Source organism: Lucilia cuprina, chromosome 6, assembly GCF_022045245.1.
Source record: "Lucilia cuprina isolate Lc7/37 chromosome 6, ASM2204524v1, whole genome shotgun sequence".
In the NCBI taxonomy this organism is placed as follows: domain Eukaryota; kingdom Metazoa; phylum Arthropoda; class Insecta; order Diptera; family Calliphoridae; genus Lucilia; species Lucilia cuprina.
In genome coordinates, this window is record NC_060954.1 from 50,772,935 (window position 1) to 50,796,323 (window position 23,389).

Below are 23,389 nucleotides of genomic sequence, written 5' to 3' on the forward strand. Positions count from 1 at the left end.
TCTATAGTCTAGTCTATAGTCTAGTCTATAGTCTAGTCTATAGTCTAGTCTATAGTCTAGTCTATAGTCTATAGTCTAGTCTATAGTCTAGTCTATAGTCTAGTATATTGTCTATAGTATAGTCTATTCTATAGTCTAGTCTATAGTTTAGTCTATAGTCTAGTCTATAGTCTAGTCTTTGGTCTAGTCTATAGTCTACTCTATAGTATAGTCTATAGTTAGTTTGTTACTGAGACCTTCCTTTCACACAATTTTTTATGTTTATACATTTTACTCTTTCAAAACTCTTCTAGCAGTCGCAAACATAGAATGTTACCAACCGCAAAATAAACTTAACACAATATTCATTAACTACAACTACAAATTTTAAAGTTGTCAATCATTTTAGTACCTGTTTTGTTTATATATTAATTCCAACAGATGCTTCTCAAGAAATCACTCCAACGTTAAATAAATAAACACACATATGCTAAATAAATTCAATTTTCTCTTGGCGTCTATATGTTGATGTCAATAGACAGGGAATCCCCAAAAAACTAAATTCTCAAAATTTTGATTTATTGAGAAACAATTAAAAAAATTAAAAAAAAACACAAATTGGATAAAATAAAAAATCACCAAAGTTCATAGCAAAAACACACAAAAAATCATAAAATTCGTAAATTTTTCAACTAAAATTTAAAAATCTTTTATACACGGCTTTTGCTCAGACTGTCTGGTTCCCCTTCACTTGTTGTATTAAAAACAAAATCAATTGTTTAATTTCATTTTCAGTTACTTTATCAACAAGTGTACTATAAACAAATTCTTATATTTGTTGTGAACTTTTTATTTGTTTTTAATTTTAATTGATAATAATTTACAAACGATAAGATTTTTAATGAAAAGCTTAAAGAGAGTGATCAACAGAGAGGAAAATACTAAAGAGTTATTATTGCTTATAGTTAAAATCTTATATTTTGAGAAATTTATCATCAATATTACAATAAAAAGAGTACATTAATTATTTAGCTGAATTTGCAAAAATAATTAGGGGATTTTTCTTTTTTTGTTGTTGGGCAATTGGAAAAAGAAAACTAGGAAATAACCAAAATTTGTATTATAAACTAATAATTATTATATGAATGTGATCGATTAAATTATAAAATCGGTTTTACTTTTAATGTGAATCATAAGCATTGCAAATTACTTACTGTTGAAAATTACTTAAGTATGTCCCATACATTTTGTAGTCTACACACGATAAGGAAAATACAAGACCATCCATCCAACCATCTTTTCAGTTTAATCAAATAAGTTTTGTGTCTGAATTTGTTTGCAATTTTAACAGATGGTTTTGAAAGAATAATATCATATCGATGTGCAACCGATGAATCAATTCATTTTGAATATAAAGTCGTATTAAATCGATGCGAATGCGATGACGTTGACTCAGGCTAAATCGTGACTGAAATGTTTTATAACTGTTGCAAATGGCATGTAATTGTGGACTAGAGCTGTAATATTCTACTACCTCTGATTACTCTGTACCACTCAATACTTTGGTTATACACCCACCAGAAAGTATACCGATCAACTTAGATTCATTTTTAGAGTTGACGGTTGAAATCGGTCCATTATTTGAACCCACATAGAACCGCATATCCCGACTTTAAGAGCGCTATTGTGGACCCTTAAAGAAAAATGTTAAGGGTTCAAGTAACTACTGGGAATGGCATGTAACTAACTAACTAACTAACTAACTAACTAACTAACTAACTAACTAACTAACTAACTAACTAACTAACTAACTAACTAACTAAATAAATATCTATCTATCTATCTATCTATCTATCTATCTATCTATCTATCTATCTATCTATCTATCTATCTATCTATCTATCTATCTATCTATCTATCTATCTATCTATCTATCTATCTATCTATCTATCTATCTATCTATCTATCTATCTATCTATCTATCTATCTATCTATCTATCTATATTATCTATCTATCTATCTATCTATCTATCTATCTATCTATCTATCTATCTATCTATCTATCTATCTATCTATCTATCTATCTATCTATCTATCTATATTATCTATCTATCTATCTATCTATCTATCTATCTATCTATCTATCTATCTATCTATCTATCTATCTTTCTATCTATCTATCTATCTATCTATCTATCTATCTATCTATCTATCTATCTATCTATCTATCTATCTATCTATCTATCTATCTATCTATCTATCTATCTATCTATCTATCTATCTATCTATCTATCTATCTATTTATCTATTTATCTATTTATCTATCTATCTATCTATCTATCTATCTATCTATCTATCTATCTATCTATCTATCTATCTATCTATCTATCTGTCTATCAATCTATCAATCTATCAATCTATCAATCTATCAATCTATCTATCTATCTATCTATCTATCTATCTATCTATCTATCTATCTATCTATCTATCTATCTATCTATCTATCTATCTATCTATCTATCTATCTATCTATCTATTTAACTATCTATTTCTCTATCTATCTATCTATCTATCTATCTATCTATCTATCTATCTATCTATCTATCTATCTATCTATCTATCTATCTATCTATCTATCTATCTATCTATCTATCTATCTATCTATCTATCTATCTATCTATCTATCTATCTATCTATCTATCTATTATATATATCTATCTATCTATCTATCTATCTATCTATCTATCTATCTATCTATCTATCTATCTATCTATCTATCTATCTATCTATCTATCTATCTATCTATCTATCTATCTATCTATCTATCTATCTATCTATCTATCTATCTATCTATCTATCTATCTATCTATTTAATCTATCTATCTATCTATCTATCTATCTATCTATCTATCTATCTATCTATCTATCTATCTATCTATCTATCTATCTATCTATCTATCTATCTATCTATCTATCTATCTATCTATCTATCTATCTATCTATCTATCTATCTATCTATCTATCTATCTATCTATCTATCTATCTATCTATCTATCTATCTATCTATTTATCTATCTATCTATCTATCTATCTATCTATCTATCTATCTATCTATCTATCTATCTATCTATCTAATAACTAGTTGATAAACGATGGGACAAAACGTGGCATCGGTCTATAATTCGCTTTAAGGGCCCTTCACACGATCAGACAAAATAATAATAATTTCTGACAGATCATATTACTTGTGTGTTCGTGTAAAGGCGACTTATATTGAAAAAATCTTTAAAAAGACCCCTTCCGGAAATTACCCTGGTTTGATCTAAAATGTCATATAGATAAGTCCATATATAGAAAAGTTTATCAAAATTTTATGTTAATTTACAACCTACGATTTGACAGCGTATATATAGGACAAGCTAAAGCCGATTAGAATAACTAAGAATTATGTTTGACACACTAAGGTGTTTCCAGTTGTTCGCCTTAAAAGATTTTCATCCGCAAATCACCTTGAAAAATAACTGATCATTGTGATACGGGAAACCGATTATCGTATCAGTGTCGTACTGAGCGGTATCACACCACCTATTGCAAAAGATAAACATATGTCTACTGCTACGTAAAAAGGGCACTTCTGGCACACCTGAGATCTGGGTGTAGTAATAGACTTAATACCTAATGGTCTCGTATAGTCATATGTCCAGCCTGCGGTAAATATCCACATGACACTCCTTATCTTTTTAACCAAAGTGTCTATTCTACCTCACATTGTCCTAAATGCCCTTAAACTCATCCAGTTAAGGTTGCACAACATCTTGGACTTAATCTTAACGACGCACAACTATAGTTGTATTAGCTTTCTACCATCACAACTAAATATATGGAATAAACTGCTAAGAGATCGATCTATAATGACATACATAAGACCTATGATTTAAAGGCGAGTATATAAGATGAGTTAGAGTAACTAAAAGTTGTATTTTAAACACTATATATAAACCACTGACAAACTAACCTTTAACCTTATAACTGTAATTAAAATTTAATTAATCAACTATCCAGAGAGAAGGTTAAAACAAGTTAAAGAAAGAAACATAAACTTGATATTATTTAAAGATTGTTTTTAATAAAAATTTTAAATACATTTCACAAAACCAAACCAACCATTCACATACGACGCAACAGTAACAGACAGGGTAGAGATTTTCAGGTAAATGTTTGTAGTTAGTCCAAATGTAATTATTTTTCTGTGGTTTTCTTATATAAAGTAATTTTTTATTAAAAATTTTATTATTATATATGTCACTATTAACTTGTTTAAATTTTCATAAGACCTGCAAATCTCAGCCCTGCTTAGTGATCATTACTTAAAAAAATATTCAATACATTTAAACAGTTTTGTATTTCTATGTATTGCCCTCCCTTAGAGTATACAGATGTTTCTGTCAATCTCAATACTTTTTAGGTTTTTTTTTTTTTTTGTTTTACTTGATAAATAAAATCAAAAACTGAAAAATATAACAACAACAACAAAAAAGCAATAACAGCAACAAAAAATCCGAATGTAAACATTGAACATTGAAATTAAAATTTCAGTTTAAGCTGAGCTTTCATTAGTAACGCAAGTCTTTCGAAAATAACTAAAATAAAAATTTATAAAAAAAAAAACAAATATTCAATGAGCGCGTATTCAAATATAATAAAATATTAACACAAAAAAATATATATTTAAAAACAAAATCAGTGTTTTAAATTATAAGTGTGTTGTGTTTTTTTTTTTAAAGGCGTAAACTAATCAATATATAATTTTGCAAAAAAAAAGTAAAAGATTATACAAAAAAATATATAAAACAAGAAAACAAATAATTAACAACAAATTAAATTAAATTATTACAAGCAATTAATTTTATAATTATTATTGTTTTTGTTTAAATTTATAAAAAAAATAACGAAATATTTAAAGTAGAATTTTATAAAAACAGAAAATGTTTTTGAAATTTTTATGTCTGTTATTCTCACTATCAATTTCATTCAATATCAGCTGTGGGGAAATACCCAACGATGGCAAATGTAAGTTAAATTTGAAATTAAAAGTTGTTGATAATTTAAATTTTGTTACGGACTTAGAAGAGATTCTCAATCAATTTATGCAGAGTGATAGATAAAGACTTCGTACTACAATAAAGTTTTTAGTCTGTTTTATATTCAAGCGAAAAATTTGCACTACAGACCCCAGTGCCTTAAACATAGTCTATAGTCTGAACCAAAATCTGTACTATTGTCTTGACTAGAAGTCAATAGTCTTTTACATATTCTTTAGTCGGTCTATAATCTGAAATTTTATATAGTCTATAATCTGAACAAAAGTATAATCTATAATTCTGACAATATTCTAGTCTAGAGCATGGGCTATAGTCTGAGTAATAGTATAGTCCATAGTCCGGAATACAGTATTTGTCTTGACTAGAAGTCAATAGTCACTTATTCTTTAGTTGGGCTATAATCTGAACTGTTAGTCTATAGTCTGAACTAGCGGCCAGTCTAAAATTCTGACAATATTGTAGTCTATAGCATGGGCTACAGTCTAAGTTATAGTATAGTCTATAGTCCGGAATACAGTACAAACTTCAATCTGTAACTTGGTCTATGATTTGCTTAAAAGTCTAGACCGACTATAGTCCAGACTATTGATTCAACATGTCTATATCTTGAACTATAATCTAGAGTGTAGTCCAGTACATAGTCTAAATTATTATATAGTTTATTCCAAAATTTTTAATTTAATCTAATCGACTGTCTGAACTATAGTCCAGTCTTTAGGCTGGCATAAAGTCTAGTCCATAGTCGCGATTATAGTCCAGTCTGTAGTCTGTTATATAGTTTGGTCGGTAGTCTGGTATATAGTCTAACGTGTGGATTATAGCCTATTATATTGTCTAGTCCAGTCTTTAGTATCAATTATAGTCTAGTCTATAATGTGCCATGTAGTCTGTACTATAGTCTTGTCTAATTTGTGGACTATAGTCTATGTCTAGCATATATTATAGTCTAAATTAGAGTATATTCTATAGTCTAGACTGTAGTCAAGTCTAGTCTACAGTCTGGCATTAAATATTTTCTATAGTCTCGATTATAGTCTAGTATAAAGTCTGAACTAAAGTCTCATCTGTTGTCTAAAGTGTGGACAATAATCTAGTCTAAAGTGTGGACTATAGTCTATTCTATAGTGTGGACTATAGTCTAGTCTATAGTGTGGACTATAATCTAGTCTATAGTGTGGAATATAGTCTAGTCCATAGTGTGGAATTTAGTTTGGCAAATAGTCTAGTCTATGGTTTGAACAATAATCTAATCTGGACTAAGGCATGATCTATAGTGTAGATCATATTCAAGTCTAGTCTACAGACTAGAATATAGTCTGAACTAGGAACTAAACTATAGTCTGGACAATAGTAAAGTCTATAATCTCAAATATATAATGGTCTAATATATACTTGTCTCGAGTCTGGACTATAGTCTGATCTATAAACATTGTTATAATCTAGTCTATTATCGGGATTATAGTCTAATTTATTTACTGTATATGGCATACATTCTAAAGTATAGTTTGAACCTAGTCTAGTCTATTGTCTGTACTATAGTCTACTATATGGTCTGGACTGTAGATCATGCTATAGTCTGGACTATAGAACTGTCTATAATCTGGACTGTAAAACAATTTATAGTCTGGACTACAAATTAGACTTTAGTCTAGAGTATTGTCTGGATTACAGTCTAGTTTATAGATCAAACTGCAGTGCAGCCTATATATTTGGCCTATATTCTGACTTGTAGCTCTAGTCTAGCTTATAGTCTTGACTTCATTTTAGTCAATACTCGTTTCAAGTATATAGTCTAGGCTACAGTAAATTCTGTAGCCCGCCCAATAGTCTGGCTTGTAGCTTAAATTATAGTCTCGGCTGTAATCTATTTTATACTAAATTTTATTTAATTTTTTAAATTTTCTATTTTCCAATTCAGACCTGACTTTTCGCTTAAAATATTTGCTCCCTTGTTATTAATAATAATTTGTAAATTTTTTTAAAGTTCAAATATTTAAATTTAAATATTTATGTTAAAGGATGATTATTATATAAATGAATAAATTAACCACTGAATTAATGTTTTTAAAATATCTAGATAACAAGCCAAAAGAACAAGTTCTTAAAAATATTTTAAAAAGTTTGCAAAAATACAAAAAAAAAAAACAGTTTTAGAAAAAAAAAACCAAATAACAAATTGAAGTAATATATATTTTTGGATAACAAACAACAAAGAAATTTTTGCTAATTTTAATTAATTTCTATAAAAAAAAGAGAAATAAACCCGATTTAAAAATTTATAAAATAAAACCAGCAATGCTATTTTATTAATTGTTAAATAAAAACAACAGCTCTCTAGATATTATCATATTAAAGCTGCATAAAATTTACCTTTAATCAGGATTTTCGTAGAAAAAACCAAAATTAATGGGGAAATTTGTTTAATGTACGTAAATTTTTAACAGAAATATCATATTTATTTTTTTCGAAGTGAGTGCGAAATAAAGAACCTTGGTAATTACAAAATTAATACCGGTTTTTTATTCACTACTATTATTAATAACGTACGAATGTTTAATAAATTTATAGTGAATATGTAGATAGATTCTTTATAAATATGGGCTTTTTTATAAAAAAAAATCTCGTGTTAATGTATGATTGTTTCGGATTACAGGGTTATGAATTGACAAAAAAACACCTTTACATTTATCAAAAACTTTATTAACTATATTTAATTTACATATATTAAATGATAAACACTTAATGACAAAAAAAAAACAGGTCTAGTAAGAATATACAGTGATTAATAAAAGTTGTGTACCAAAAGGTGGAATTCATTATTTTCGTTATCTGAATAGGCTATAGTCCATAGTGAAGACTAAACGATAGCCCAGATTATAGACTAGACTTGTGAAGGACTACCTATAGCGTGGACTATAAAACTATCTATAGCCTGGACTGTAGAACTGTCTATAGTCTGGCATATATAAGTGTCTATAGTCTAGACCATAAAGCTGTCTATAGTCTGAACCATAGAACTGTCTACTGTCTGGACTATAGAACTGTCTATATTGTCTGGACTATAGAAATGTCTATAGTCTGGACTATAGAAATGTCTATAGTCTGGACTATAGAAATGTCTATAGTCTGGACTATAGAACTGTCTATAGTCTGGACTATAGAACTGTCTATAGTCTGGACTATAGAAATGTCTATAGTCTGGACTATAGAAATGTCTATAGTCTGGACTATAGAACTGTCTAAAGTCTGGACTATAGAAATGTCTAAAGTCTGGACTATAGAAATGTCTATAGTCTGGACTATAGAAATGTCTATAGTCTGGACTATCGAAATGTCTATAGTGTGGACTATCGAAATGTCTATAGTGTGGACTATAGAAATGTCTATAGTGTGGACTATAGAAATGTCTATAGTCTGGACTATAGAAATGTCTATAGTCTGGACTATAGAAATGTCTATAGTCTGGACTATAGAAATGTCTATAGTCTGGACTATAGAAATGTCTATAGTCTGGACTATAGAAATGTCTATAGTCTGGACTATAGAACTGTCTATAGTCTGGACTATAGAACTGTCTATAGTCTGGACTATAGAACTGTCTATAGTCTGGACTATAGAAATGTCTATAGTCTGGACTATAGAAATGTCTATAGTCTGGACTATAGAAATGTCTATAGTCTGGACTATAGAAATGTCTATAGTCTGGACTATAGAAATGTCTATAGTATGGACTATAGAAATGTCTATAGTCTGGACTATAGAAATGTCTATAGTCTGTTGTACAGAACTGTCTACAGTCTGGTGTACAGAACTGCCTATAGCCTGGACTATAGAACTGTCTATAGTCTGGACTATAGAATAGTCTATAGTCTGGACTATAGAATAGTCTATAGTCTGGACTATAGAATAGTCTATAGTCTGGACTATAGAATAGTCTATAGTCTGGACTATAGAATAGTCTATAGTCTGGACTATAGAATAGTCTATAGTCTGGACTATAGAATAGTCTATAGTCTGGACTATAGAATAGTCTATAGTCTGGACTATAGAATAGTCTATAGTCTGGACTATAGAATAGTCTATAGTCTGGACTATAGAATAGTCTATAGTCTGGACTATAGAATAGTCTATAGTCTGGACTATAGAATAGTCTATAGTCTGGACTATAGAATAGTCTATAGTCTGGACTATAGAATAGTCTATAGTCTGGACTATAGAATAGTCTATAGTCTGGACTATAGAATAGTCTATAGTCTGGACTATAGAATAGTCTATAGTCTGGACTATAGAATAGTCTATAGTCTGGACTATAGAATAGTCTATAATCTGGACTATAGAATAGTCTACAGTCTGGACTACAGAATAGTCTACAGTCTGGACTATAGAATAGTCTACAGTCTGGACTATAGAATGGTCTTTAGTCTGGACTATGGAATAGTCTATAGTCTAAAATATCCGGAACAATTTCTAAAATGCTTAGTAAACAACAAAACCTCATGACTGTATAAAAACTTTTATAAGTAAGTGTAGATTGTTATAAATACTTCAGCACAAGGGGAAATAAACATGAATTAATTAATTAATTTTTTTGGTACATTTATTACACGTTTTTAAATGCAATCAGTTTAGTATTATACCTTTCATTCAAATGTAACGCATGTGTACTTCAACATAAATTCATAATTACATATAATAAATATTGAAATACTTATAATGTAATAAAAAGATTTAAAATTTAATTATTTTGTTTAAATATGCACTTAAGTATGTATATGTAGCAAAAGATATTTTATATTTTTAACATCTATACGCAAAATGAATCTTAAAATATTTTTAATGCAAATTACATGATACAAAAACAGAAAAAAATGTAAATCACAGAAAAACGTTTAATGCGGGGTATTCCACCACAACTATTATTATGCGAGTAATTTTGCCGCTTAAAACAATAATGACTCATCTAAAACTGACAATATACATTTCAATTTTGCTATTAATAGTTTAGCAGTTATCTTTCCGTACGTAGTATTTCTCGTATTTTATATGTTAATTTTTTTTTTGTACAAAAGAGATAATCAAGGTTAACATATTCTGGGGTTCACGGGCTTTGACGTTGTTAAAGAGTTGTCTATGGAACAAACAAAATACAAGTTCTCTTTAAAACTGTTAAAAAATATAGTATTTTACCGGTTTTATTTATATAATATATAAGTAAGTGTGTTTATAGGTTCGCAGCGGGTCTTTTAGCTAAATAATTAAAAAATATATTGAAAAAAAACTGCATCTAAACCGGTTAATTATTTAATATGTTAACGTTAATTGTACAAAAAAATTGTACACATGTAGATTTTATTTATTGTGTTTTATTTTTTTTTTTTTTTTTGTTATTTCTTTCCAAATTTCACAAGAAAGAGATCCATCAATTTTTGATTGCTTTTGGCATTGAACTAAGTAAAAAATGTGTCTTTCTATATCATTGAACTTTTCAAAAAAATTGCATGATATATGTAACAATGATATCTCAATTCAATACCTTTAGGGAATAGGTAGAGTGGTGCAAATTAAGCAGAACATAAACAAGCTATATATGGCTGTATATGTATCTGTTGTGATTACATTTTAATGAAATTGTTTTTTTTTTTTTTTTTATATATAACTTTAAAAATGAAGTTATAAATTTCATAGCTATTTTCAACGGATTTGCCATTTTTAGGAATTACATCTTCCCAAATATTTTATCAAATAGCAATTCTAACATGAAACGTAATCTATCGAAACAAACAGTAGTTTTACGGACTGAACTATAAATAGAACTTGAACTTAAGTAAAACTGAATTTGAACTTAAGTAGAACTGAACTAGAACTGAACTGGAATTAAACTAGAATTAAACTAGAACTGAACTGGAACTGAACTAGCACTTAACTATAAGTGAACTTGAACTGAACCAAAACTGAACTAAAACTAAACTAGATCTGAACTAGAACTGAACTGAACTAGAACTGACATAGAACTGAACTAGAACTGAACTAGAACTGAACTAGAACTGAACTAGAACTGAACTAGAACTGAACTAGAACTGAACTAGAACTTAACTAGAACTGAACTAGAACTGAACTAGAACTCAACTAGAACTGAACTAGAACTGAACTAGAACTGAACTAGAACTGAACTAGTTCTATCGAAACAAACAGTAGTTTTACGGACTGAACTATAAATAGAACTTGAACTTAAGTAAAACTAAATTTGAACTTAAGTAGAACTGAACTAGAACTGAACTGGAATTAAACTAGAATCAAACTAGAACTGAACTGGAACTGAACTAGCACTTAACTATAAGTGAACTTGAACTGAACCAAAACTGAACTAAAACTAAACTAGATCTGAACTAGAACTGAACTGGAATTAAACTAGAATTAAACTAGAATTAAACTAGAACTGAACTGGAACTGAACTAGCACTTAACTATAAGTGAACTTGAACTGAACCAAAACTGAACTAAAACTAAACTAGATCTGAACTAGAACTGAACTGAACTGAAACTGAACTAGAACTGAACTAGAACTGAACTAGAACTGAACTAGAACTAGAACTGAACTAGAACTGAACTAGAACCGAACTAGAACTGAACTAGAACTGAACTAGAACTGAACTAGAACTGAACTAGAACTGAACTAGAACTGAACTAGAACTGAACTAGAACTGAACTAGAACTGAACTAGAACTGTACTAGAACTGAACTAGAACCGAACTAGAATTGAACTTAGAATTAAATAAAAGAAACTAATTGAAACCCTTGTTCTCATTTCTCTCCTTTTTACAGTACGCGTTTGCATTGTTGAATCGCGAGGACACTATCGTAAGGCACCTCAATTCTGTCCCCAGCTGGAAGCTACCAGCAATATGGAATGTGTAGTGGGTGTGGATCGTTTAGATTGTGTAAGACGTATACACAAAGGTACAGCGCATTTTGGAGTGCTATCCTCCGAGGATTTAGTAGCGGCACGATGGGCTAGTGTCGAGATATTGGTGACTAGTGAGTTAAGATCTCACGATACACCATTCGAGTATGAGGTGGTAGCTGTGGTAGATAATGAAGCTGATATTCACACCGTGCATGATCTGAGGGGTGCGAAGTTATGTCATCCGGGTTATGGTTTAAAAAATCACTGGACCGATGTATTAGCTAATGTGAGTTTCTTTTAATTATTAAAAGTTTTTTTTTATTAATTTGTGTTCTATATTTTAGTACTTCGAGTCCACTATGGTGGCTAAATCGTGTGATCCTGAAATGTCTATTAATGAAGATCGTATTAGAGCTTCGGCACGTTTCTTTGGTCCCAGCTGTAAGGCTGGACCTTGGGTGCCAAATCCTAAACAGGATCGCCAATTAAAAGATCGTTATCCTTCGTTGTGTCAAATGTGCTATGATCCCTATAGATGTGATATTGGTGATAAACATTGGGGTAGAAGAGGAGCCTTGTACTGTCTAACTAGTGGTGGCGGTAGTGTAGCCTGGGCTCGTTTAGATGATGTGAGAAGTCATTTTGGCGTAAGTTTTCTAAGAAAAATCGATTTAGATTGTATATTTAAGTTATTTAATTCCTTTGCAGTTATCCGGTTTATTGGCTCAAGCTAATCCCAGTGAATATAGTTACTTATGTGCTGATGGCCATTTACAACCCATTAACACCACTAGACCCTGTGTTTGGGTAGCCAAACCTTGGCCGGTTATAGCTGCCCGTCGTTCCCATGCAGCTCAGGTGCAACGTCTAGTGACAGGCATTAATCATGACAATCCTTCCAGTTGGCAAAATGCTCTTTTGAGTTTATTGGAAAATTTCCATGTTGACATTAATCCCCTGGACAATGTTATACCCATTGATGATTATTTAGATCAGGCTACCGGTTTTCAAAGTGCCTACAGTTTCCCAGAATGTAATCCTCCCCGTTCGATTGTTTTCTGTACCACCTCTGTTATAGAACATATCAAGTGTTCTTGGTTGCAGGAAGCTTCTCAAGTTTATGGTGTCCAACCCAATATACAATGCATTAGATCAGCTACTCTAGACACTTGTATGGATGATATTAAATATAAAGCTGCCGATGTGGTCTTGCTCGGTAATGAGCAGCGTTTGAAAGCTCAACGGGAATATAAGTTGAAACCTATACTTTTTGAATTCTCACAAAATATGCATGATCTTTATGCCACTATAGCTGTGGTTCACAAGGACTCAAAATTCACCACATTCCAAGACTTAGAGGGAGCCAAGGCCTGTTTACCTTCGTATGAGGGACCTGCCTATCTCTCAGTATTAGAAACTATACACAATAAAACAGGTCAACGCATTGCTCCACACAAATATTTCTCACGTCACTCCTGCTTATGGCATGGTGGTAAAACCTGTTCTGATGTTTTTAGAGGTGATGAGGGTGCTTTGAGATGTTTAGCCCAAGAGGGAGAAGTGGCCTTTATAAGCTCCGATGTCTTTAAGAAATATATATCAGGCAACTTGACTTCTCCTTGGGTAAAACAAACGAGTCACAAATCCTTTAAAATATTATGTCCCTATGGTGCCAACGAAAGACATTCGAAATTTGAATTCTGCTACATGCACTGGACCACACGTGGCTATATAATGACTCATGATGGTCCTCTTGCAAGACAAAATGAAATTTTCAATTCTTTGCGAGAAATTGATGGTCTCTTTGGTAAAAAATTCAAAGATGATGTTAGACCTTTCACCATGTACGGAGTATTCGATCGTCAAAATAATATCATATTCCGTGATCAAACCGATGAATTGCGTGGCCTACAGCAAATGCAGAGTGATATTAATCCTCGTAACATGGAGGATATCTATGAAGATTATGTAGCAGGAAAATACAAAAATGCCATCGACAGTGGCGTTAGCAAGTTATCGGCTTCAAATTGCAGTTTATGGATAAGTGTTCTATTGATATTGCATACTCTAAGGCGCGTGATTGTTTATTGATTTTTAAAGTTTTGTTTAATACCAATTTGCTCATAGTAGTCATATAAGACTTTATTTAAATTAATTATTTATTGTGATATTATAATATAAGTTAAGTTGTGTAGAAGCAAGGCTTGGAGTAGATTTGTGCTGAGGAGGAAGATTTAAAAAGATCAATGAATGATCTTGCTTTTAGTGTTAATAATTATTTAAGTTTTAATATTGAAATAAATAAATATCGAATATAATATGTATTTTGCACGAAAGAAATTAAACACTTTTAAATAGATAAAAAAAACTCTAAAACCATTCATTTAAATTGAAAAATTACTTTATTTTGTGATCATCCATATTTTCTTACCAAAATATATATTTTGGTCGACTGAATAAAAACATAAAATCTTCAATATGTAAGGCAACAGTGTAATATGATTTACATGCATGTAAAATTATTAAAATATTGATAAAACTAGTTTTATTTTAAACTTGAAAAAATACAAGGATAAAACAGCTTGCAGCCATTAATTTCACAAAAATAAAAAAATTGCTCTAAACACCAGTTTCTCCATTTAAAACCTTTGACAGAAGTTCTTTCTTAATCATGAAATGAAGAAGTAAGAAAAAAAAGTCAGATATATTCTACCCTGTTATACCCTACATCAGTTCTGAGCATAGTTATTTAAAATGTGATCATTATACCCTACACCACTTCAGTGGGGAGGGTTTGTGCTGATGATTGCAACGCACAATAATATTGGATCTATACCCACCTTTACGTATACAAATCAGCTTAGAATAATTTTCTGAGTCGATTTAGCTATGTCCGTCTGTCTATCCGTCCATGTAAACCTTGCAATCAAACTACAGGTCGCAATTTGGGGGGGGAATTCTTTTGAAAATGGTAAACATCGGTCTATAATTTCACCTAGCCCCCATACAAGTGAAACCGTCGAATATAGCTTTTAAGTTCATAATTATGTTTAATATACTCGTATCTCGACAAAAAGTTGCAAAACTAAATTCATTACTAGCCTCGATGATGAACTTTATAATTATAGGGCCTCATTTGGTTGTAGGACGATGCTCTAAGTAATATCTTTAAATACAAGTGAGATTTTCGACCCAGATTTTAGCTTAAGGTCAAGCAGAATAAATAGTAAAGGCGATGATCCGTTAGGGTCCCAGCTTGCATTTTTTGAAAAGTTTGCATCATATTCAAGTCATTTAGGACTTTTCTGAACGATTAAAATGATTGTTGGAAGAAACTGCAACCCTATTCGCCACTCTTCTAAAAGTGTATGTTATGAACTGCACTCTTGATCAGTTCCTTTTTATCTTTTATCTATTTCGAATCATTTTTGTGTTGATATATTGATCGTTTTAGAGCCATACAAAATTTTTTGACGACTCTTCTAAATGCGTATTTTATGAGCCTCTTTTCTAATGAGTTTCGAGACATTTTTGAGTCACAAACAAAAACCAAAACAATAAAATAAGAAACTATTTCAGTTCTTTAAACTGCTGGATAAATGACCATCAAATTATTTTGAAAACTGGCTTATATTAAACACCAGGATGATCAATTTATGATTGCTATACATTTCGTTGTGTTTTCTCAAACAATCAGTTTTTAATCATTTATTGGGAAAATGTTTGAATCATTTTTTTAACGTGCAACTTATTGATCACATTTAGAACATATAAAGGAGTCAAAAAATACTCAGTTTACTAATTAATCATCCAAAACACTTTCAAATACCAGCTTAGAGTTTCATTAGTCTTTCTGAGATAATTCTGCTATAAAAACCTAAGTTTCTGATATTGAATTCGAAAACGTTGCAATACAATTGTAAATAGTGTAACTTAACTTGTAAAAGGCGTAGGAGAATTAAAGACACACAGCTATACATAAGATGTATAGATTCTATAACCATCGTTTATAGACAAACAAGTCTACCTAGTCCTACCTAGTCTTGGCAAAACTTAGGGATCAATACCTCCTCTTCTGTTGCATATTGTTAATATCTAGAATGTATTAAAAACGAGTTGCATTTAATATCTCGTTTGCTATACAATATTTAAATTTATATGCTCTAAGAATACATGATTTTGTATCCTTTATTACATCTTTGTCTTTATGTAAGTAATCAAGTCTAGAATTTATTGAGTGAGTAACTTTTCATTAGGGTAACTTAGGGTTTTCAGTTATTTTGAGAAGTGGTTTAACAAAAATCTTCTATAAATTTATAGAAAATTTTTATTAGTTCTACTACGCCTGAATATAACCTGTACCCGTTCTTCTTTGGAGCTGAGACCATGATTTTTGTACGAAATTGTCACCATCGGAATTGGTTGTGAGGAAGCTTTATGAAGACGGCACTCATTCTTTGGAATAGTTCTGGAACTAGTTCTTTAATCAATGATTTTGGTTGGAATTTGTCAACCTTGAAACTAGTTTTAGGGAAGCTTTAGATAGATAGATAGATAGATAGATAGATAGATAGATAGATAGATAGATAGATAGATAGATAGATAGATAGATAGATAGATAGATAGATAGATAGATAGATAGATAGATAGATAGACAGATAGATAGATAGATAGATAGATAGATAGATAGATAGATAGATAGATAGATAGATAGATAGATAGATAGATAGATAGATAGATAGATAGATAGATAGATAGATAGATAGATAGATAGATAGATAGATAGATAGATAGATAGATAGATAGATAGATAGATAGATAGATAGATAGATAGATAGATAGATAGATAGATAGATAGATAGATAGATAGATAGATAGATAGATAGATAGATAGATAGATAGATAGATAGATAGATAGATAGATAGATAGATAGATAGATAGATAGATAGATAGATAGTAAATAGACAATTACATTTGAATTAATTGTAATTGTAGATTAAGCAATTTCAATTACTTTTAATTGTAACTGAAGTTTTGCAAATTACTATTATTTGTTATTGTAATTGAAGTTTTATAAATTTTAATCACTTCTGATTGAATTGAAATTTACCCAATTACATTTACAATTACTTATAATTGTAATTGAAAATTCTCTAATAACAATTACTTGTAATTGCAAATTTCTTTAACCAATTACAAGAAATTGCAATTAACCAAACTTTTATTACAATTAATTGTAAGTAATTTACAATTACTTATAATTGTAATTGAAAATTATTTTATAACAATTACTTGTAATTGTAAATTTATTTAACCAATTACAAGTAATTGTAATTAACCAAACTTTTATTACAATTATAAGTAATATTAAATTGTTATTGGCCATTTACATATTACAAGTACTTGTAATTGAAACATTTACAAGAAGTAATTACAATTGGCTATTTCCCAATAATTGAAATTCGCCACGTAATTAATTACTTTGTGTAATGTAATACATTATTAGTAAGACCTCAGTTACTACTGCTATGGCATCCAGACGATATGTGGTTGTCATTCAAATGTATGTTGTTTGGAAAGTAATTACAATTAAAAGTTGTTACCTAGTTTTTGCTGGGATTGTTATGACGGCAGATTTTGAGATTAAGATCAACTGAAATGAAAACTCTAAGCAATTTTTTTTTTAAATTCACTCAATTTCTGTATTGGCTATTCACTTGTTAAAGCCGATAGGAGTTAATTGCCCAAAGGAAACTTTATATATCTAGATAGTTGAAAATAGTTGTTCTTTTAATACAAAAAATTCTATATAAATATCAGGATAAGAGTTTCAATTCTGTCAGTACTATTTGTGCAACTGTAGTGACGACCCAATTGAATAATCTTCAGTTAAATAGAGACATCAAGCATGTTAACGCCGCTTAAAAATATTGGTAAGATAAATTTTCTTTTGCGTAGTCTAGTTAAATTCCTCAAAACCTAATATTCTTCTTTTTAGCTTTATTTCTAGCAGCAATTATTTGTTTAAGCCTCGTGCAGAGCGAAAAAAATCTTCCCTTTCCAGAACCGGGAAATCATAATCTATTGGCTGCCGATCTATTTCATACATTAGTTGAATCCAAATCATCCGAAAATATTTTATTTTCTCCGCTAGCAGCAGAAACAGCTTTGACATCAATATTTGCCGGTTCTAAAGGTAAAACAGCTGAGGATCTACGCAATATACTCAGACTAGAGCCAGTAGATACAAATCATGTGGCACAAAATTTTGGTGAATTTCTAAAAACTCTCCTACCATCTAATAGCAATACGAAAACTGATGATACACAATTTTTTCTGGCTAATCGTATATACATACCCGATAAGCTTAAAATTTCACCAGAATTTAATAGAATTCTTAAGGAAAATTTCGAAAGTCTTGTGGAAAATGTTAATTTTGCTGAAAATAAATTGACTATAGATAAAATAAATAAAGCGATCGAGCAACAAACTAATGATAAAGTTAAACATGTGTTGCATGATAATGACCTCGATCCTCTTACCAATATCCTATTGGTTAATGGCCTTTATTTCAAGGGTAAATGGAAATATGCTTTCAACAAGGAAGACACTAAAGCAGCCGATTTCAGGCTAAATTTAAAAGAAAAAACTAAAGTAGACTTGATGCATATCAGAGGCAAGTTCAGTTATGCTCAATTGAGAGACTTAAGGGCACAGGCTTTGGAATTACCTTTCAATAATACTGATATGGCTTTCATTATTATATTACCCGATGACATTGAAGGTTTAGCTGAATTAGAGAAAAAACTTAAAAGTTTAGAATTTAACTATATACCCTCGAGATTGGCCATTAAGGATGTATGTGCCTATATACCAAAATTCCGCCTAGAACAAGAACAGGATTTACGTGAAACTTTAGAAAAAGTAAGTGTTTTTCTTTTTCAAATTTTATCACATTTTATTAATTCTTTATTTTATATTTCCTAAGATTGGCTTATCCAACATATTTTCCGATAAAGCTGAATTTGGTGGCATTTTCGACTCTTCTGCGAATCAGTTTATTTCTGCTGTTAAACAAAAATCTGTTTTTGAAATTGATGAAACTGGTGCAGAATCCTCGGCCGCTTCAGGTATTTGATTTTAAATAGTTATTTTAAAAAGAAACTTTTTTTTATAAAAATTTCTCTAATAGGTGTACATTGTCGAAGGGCTCATTCATTCTTAGCCGATCATCCTTTCATTTTCGGAATTCGCAGTAAAACTGCTGTGTACTTTGCTGGTCATTTGGCTAAGATTTAAACTTGAATATATATTTTGTATTTTATTAAATCATAATTATTTTTCAAAGCGAATAATAAAAGTTTTAATGAAAAAAATTTTGTAAATTTTCTATAAAAAAAACAAAATAATAGAAAATTTTCTAAAGTTTTAATATTTGCAATATTTCTAGAGAAAGCCCTGATCTTGATAATCTTTTATAGAAAACGATTTAATCAGGAAAATTTTCTACAGAAAACCTATATCATGACAAACTTTACTAAAGAAAACTATGATCAACAAAGTTTAGTAATGAAAACATAGATCAATAAAGTTTACTAAAGAAAACTTTGATAGACAAAGTTTATTAAACAGAACTTTGATCAACAAAATTTACTAAATAAAACTTTTATCAACAAAGTTTGGTAAAGAAACATTTGATCGACAAAATTTGCTACAGAGAACTTTGATCGACAAAATTTACTAAAAAACTTTTTGAATAACAAAGTTTAATAAAGAAAACTTTGAACGACAAAGTTTACTAAAGGAAACTTTGATCGACAAAGTTTATTAAAGGAAACTTTGATTGACAAAGTTTACTTAAGAAAACATTGATCGATAAATTTTAATGAACAAAGTTTACTAAAGAAAACTTTGAACGACAAAGATTTCTAAACAAAACATTGATTGACAAAGTTTACTTAAGAAAACTTTGATCGACAAATTTTAATCAAGAAAACTTTGCACGACAAAGTTTACTAAAGAAAACGTTAATCGGCAACGTCTGCTTAAGAAAACTTTGATCGACAAAGCGAATGGCAAAGTCAGCTAAAGAAAACTTTGATCGACAAAGTTTACTAAAGAAAACATTGATGCACAAAGTTTACTAAAGAAAACTTTGATCGACTAAAGTTTACTAAAGAAAACTTTGATCGGCAAAGTTTACTAAAGAAAACTTTGAGCGACAAAGTTTACTAAAGAAAACTTTGATGGACAAAGTTTACTAAAGAAAACTTTGATCGGCAAAGTTTACTAAAGATAACTTTGATCGGCAAAGTTTACTAAAGATAACTTTGATCGAAAACGTCTACTAAAAAAAAACTTTGATCGACGAAGTGAATGATAAAGTCAGCTAAAGAGAACTTTGATCGACAAAGTTTTCTAAAGAAAACATTGGTCAACCAAGTTTACTAAAGAAAACTTTCAACAACAAAGTTTACTAAAGAAAACTTTAAACAAGAAAATTTACTAACGAAAACTTTGATCGACAAAGTTTACTAAAGAAAACTTCGATCGACAGAAAACTTTGATTTGCAAAGCTGATCGACAAAGTTTACTAATGAAAATAAACATACTATAGAAAACTTTTATCGACAAAGTTTTCCAAAGAAAACATTGATCTACAAGGTCTGCTAAAGAAAACTTTGATCGACAAAGTTTACTAAAGAAAACATTGATCGGCAAAGATTGCTAAAGAACACTTTGATCTACAAAGCTTACTAAAGAGAATATTGATCGACATGTTAGTTAGTTAGTTAGTTAGTTAGTTAGTTAGTTAGTTTGAAAGATGGATGTACATATATACATCAAAACCGAAGAAATACACCGCTCCTTAACCCCCTCCGGTCTATCAGACTAGAACACTAACCTACCAGAGGCCACTATTGATCGACAAATCTGCTAAAGAGAACTTTGATCGACAAACCTGCAAACGAAAATTTTATTCGACAAAGTTTTCATATGAAAACTTTGATCGACAAAGTTTAGTAAAGAAAACATTGATCTACGATCGATCTAGACAAATATTTGATATCTTTTCTAAATACAACATTGATCTTAACATAGTTTTTGGAGAAAATTTTAATTTCAAATTTATTTTTTAAACAAAATCTTGATCGTCAAAGTTTTTAGATAAAATCTTGATCTTGATCATATTTGAGGAAAATTTGATAGAGAAATCGGGTTAACAGCATTTTTTAAAGAAATTATTCTATAAAGTTTTCAAGACAAATACTTAATTTCGAAGAAGTTTTTCCAGAAAACCTCTGACTTCAGATACATATTAATATATATTTTTGCCTGGTTAAGAATTTACAATAATTATTTTAAATCCATTATATTGAGGATAGCGAAGCTTACTGTGTACACCTATTTGAATTCTATAACAGTTTGCAAGAAGTAAATTTAGCTTAAAGCTCATGTTCTGCATATCAATTAAAATTAATAAAGCGTTACTAAAAGGATAAGAATATAGAAAAGAAGTACGTAGTCTATTTATAGATAAAGTCATTTATAATAATTTATACAAACCAGGAACTGTAAACCATGTTAAACATGTAAATGGAGAAATAGGTTTCTGAAAACCTAGAGCCTTTTAATGGAAGAATTACTACATATAAAGACTATTTTAAGATCTTCAATAAAAGTTTTTTTGATGAATTCTTGTTTATCTGACATACTAGCATACCCAGGGTGCTTCGCTACCCTAACTATGTTCAATATCGTAAAAAATATCAAAAAGTACTATCGGAAAAACGAAAAAGTACAAAGATCTCTTTCAATAAATTCTCATTTAATAAGGACCGTGTGTTCCGGTTAACCATTATAAAGAATCTATTTAAATAATAGAAAAGTACCAAATAGTTCCCACTTCCAGAATATTATTCAGTCAAGACCATGTATGTTAAAATTAATGTTCCTACGTTGAATATTTTAGAAAATTAAAAAAGTACAATTTATGAGATAAAAAGTACTAAAAAGTTGTCTCTTAAAGGATCTTATTCAATGAGGACCGTGTATGTTTACTAATCATGTGTTTTCAGTTCATATTAAAGAACATACATAGAGTATCATTTGAAGGAAGAAAAAGTACCAAAAGTGGAAAAAAGTTTACCTAAGTGGCAAGTACTAATAAAAATTAGTACATTCCGTATTTAAATCTACATATATATCACAGATAAAACTCAAACGATTCAAATCTGCATTCATTTATTCCAGAAAAATTGTGCCTTAAAAAAGGTACCAAACAATTTACTCGAATTTGGTCCTATATAGGCCTTATTACTCGAATTCCAAAATAATTTACCAATAGCTTATTTTGTGTGAGTAAATAAACCACTTTTTTAAATTTTAAAGTTGGCTCAATGAGTTTGATTAAAATTAAATTTCCCGTTTTTCCCCTTTTTGGTACTTTTTTACCCAGTGAAATAGCAAAAATTTTATTTCAATAAATATTACAGAGTTAGTCCGTAATTTAATATGAATAATTCAATAAACCGAAAAAGTTTTCTTAATATGCTAAAAAAATACCATAAATACAGGTTTGTCCCTTTTACACCCAAAAAGGACTGAATTTTAAAAAAGTACGAAACAGGTGTCTCATAATTTTGAGAGATGTATCCAAAATATTTAGAAAAATTTGATTATGTTAATTAGTTTAAAAGTTATAAAGGGCTGAAAAAGGTACCAAAATCACCTTTGTTACACATTTTTACCCCTTAAAAGTACGAATTTCAAAAAAGTACCAGACACCCATCTGCTCATTTTAAGAGTAGATACAGGTGCATTTAAAATTTTTCTTGTATCACTAATATTATGTAAGATATTTAAGAAAACCTTTTTTACCCGTTTTTTCCCCTTTTTACCCGTAAATGTGCAAATTTCCAAAAATCCCACCTTAGTGGATCTACACAACCAAAAACACATCAACTGTCAAAATTTCATGATTCTAGGTTCAGCCGTTTGGGCTGTGCGATGATGAATCAGTCAGTCAGTAACGCTACTCTTTTATATATATAGATTACGCTAAGACTTGGCGCCGTAAGTTAACTAGAGTCTTTGGTTAATTAATATTTCTTTGTTTGCTGGGTAATTCCTTTAGATCTTCTTAAGGCATAGGACTCACCAATCGTTTACATTAATACAAACGTAAACGTCTATCAAAGAGTAGACATAATTTATGCAAAAAAAAAAAAAAACTTTTTCCACTTCATACTTCTTTAAAGGAAATGTCAAGGAAAATACAAAAATAAGACAAAAAGAAAGAAATCAAAACTATAAAACCCATGTTTATAGAATTCTGAGAATAAATGTGATAAATATTTTTTAAAGCAAATATTTTATATAAAAATCTATGTTCTGTAAGATA

At 29.8% G+C, this 23,389-nt stretch overlaps 3 protein-coding genes across 7 annotated transcripts in view; 2 read left to right on the plus strand and 1 right to left on the minus strand.

Moving 5' to 3' along the window:
- Window positions 1-23,389, minus strand: part of LOC111684417 (antichymotrypsin-2-like) — an 81,588-nt gene that overhangs the window by 46,498 nt on the left and 11,701 nt on the right. The window lies entirely within an intron of this gene.
- Window positions 4,871-14,324, plus strand: LOC111684414 (transferrin). Its single transcript, XM_023446574.2, has 4 exons — window positions 4,871-5,049; window positions 11,903-12,270; window positions 12,329-12,631; window positions 12,693-14,324. The coding sequence occupies exons 1-4, from the start codon at window positions 4,965-4,967 to the stop codon at window positions 14,073-14,075; spliced, it is 2,139 nt and encodes a 712-aa protein (XP_023302342.2). The 5' UTR covers window positions 4,871-4,964; the 3' UTR covers window positions 14,076-14,324.
- Window positions 17,760-19,381, plus strand: LOC124420745 (serine protease inhibitor 42Dd-like). The gene is made up of 4 exons (XM_046954792.1): window positions 17,760-17,918; window positions 17,984-18,909; window positions 18,974-19,115; window positions 19,178-19,381. The coding sequence occupies exons 1-4, from the start codon at window positions 17,894-17,896 to the stop codon at window positions 19,282-19,284; spliced, it is 1,200 nt and encodes a 399-aa protein (XP_046810748.1). The 5' UTR covers window positions 17,760-17,893; the 3' UTR covers window positions 19,285-19,381.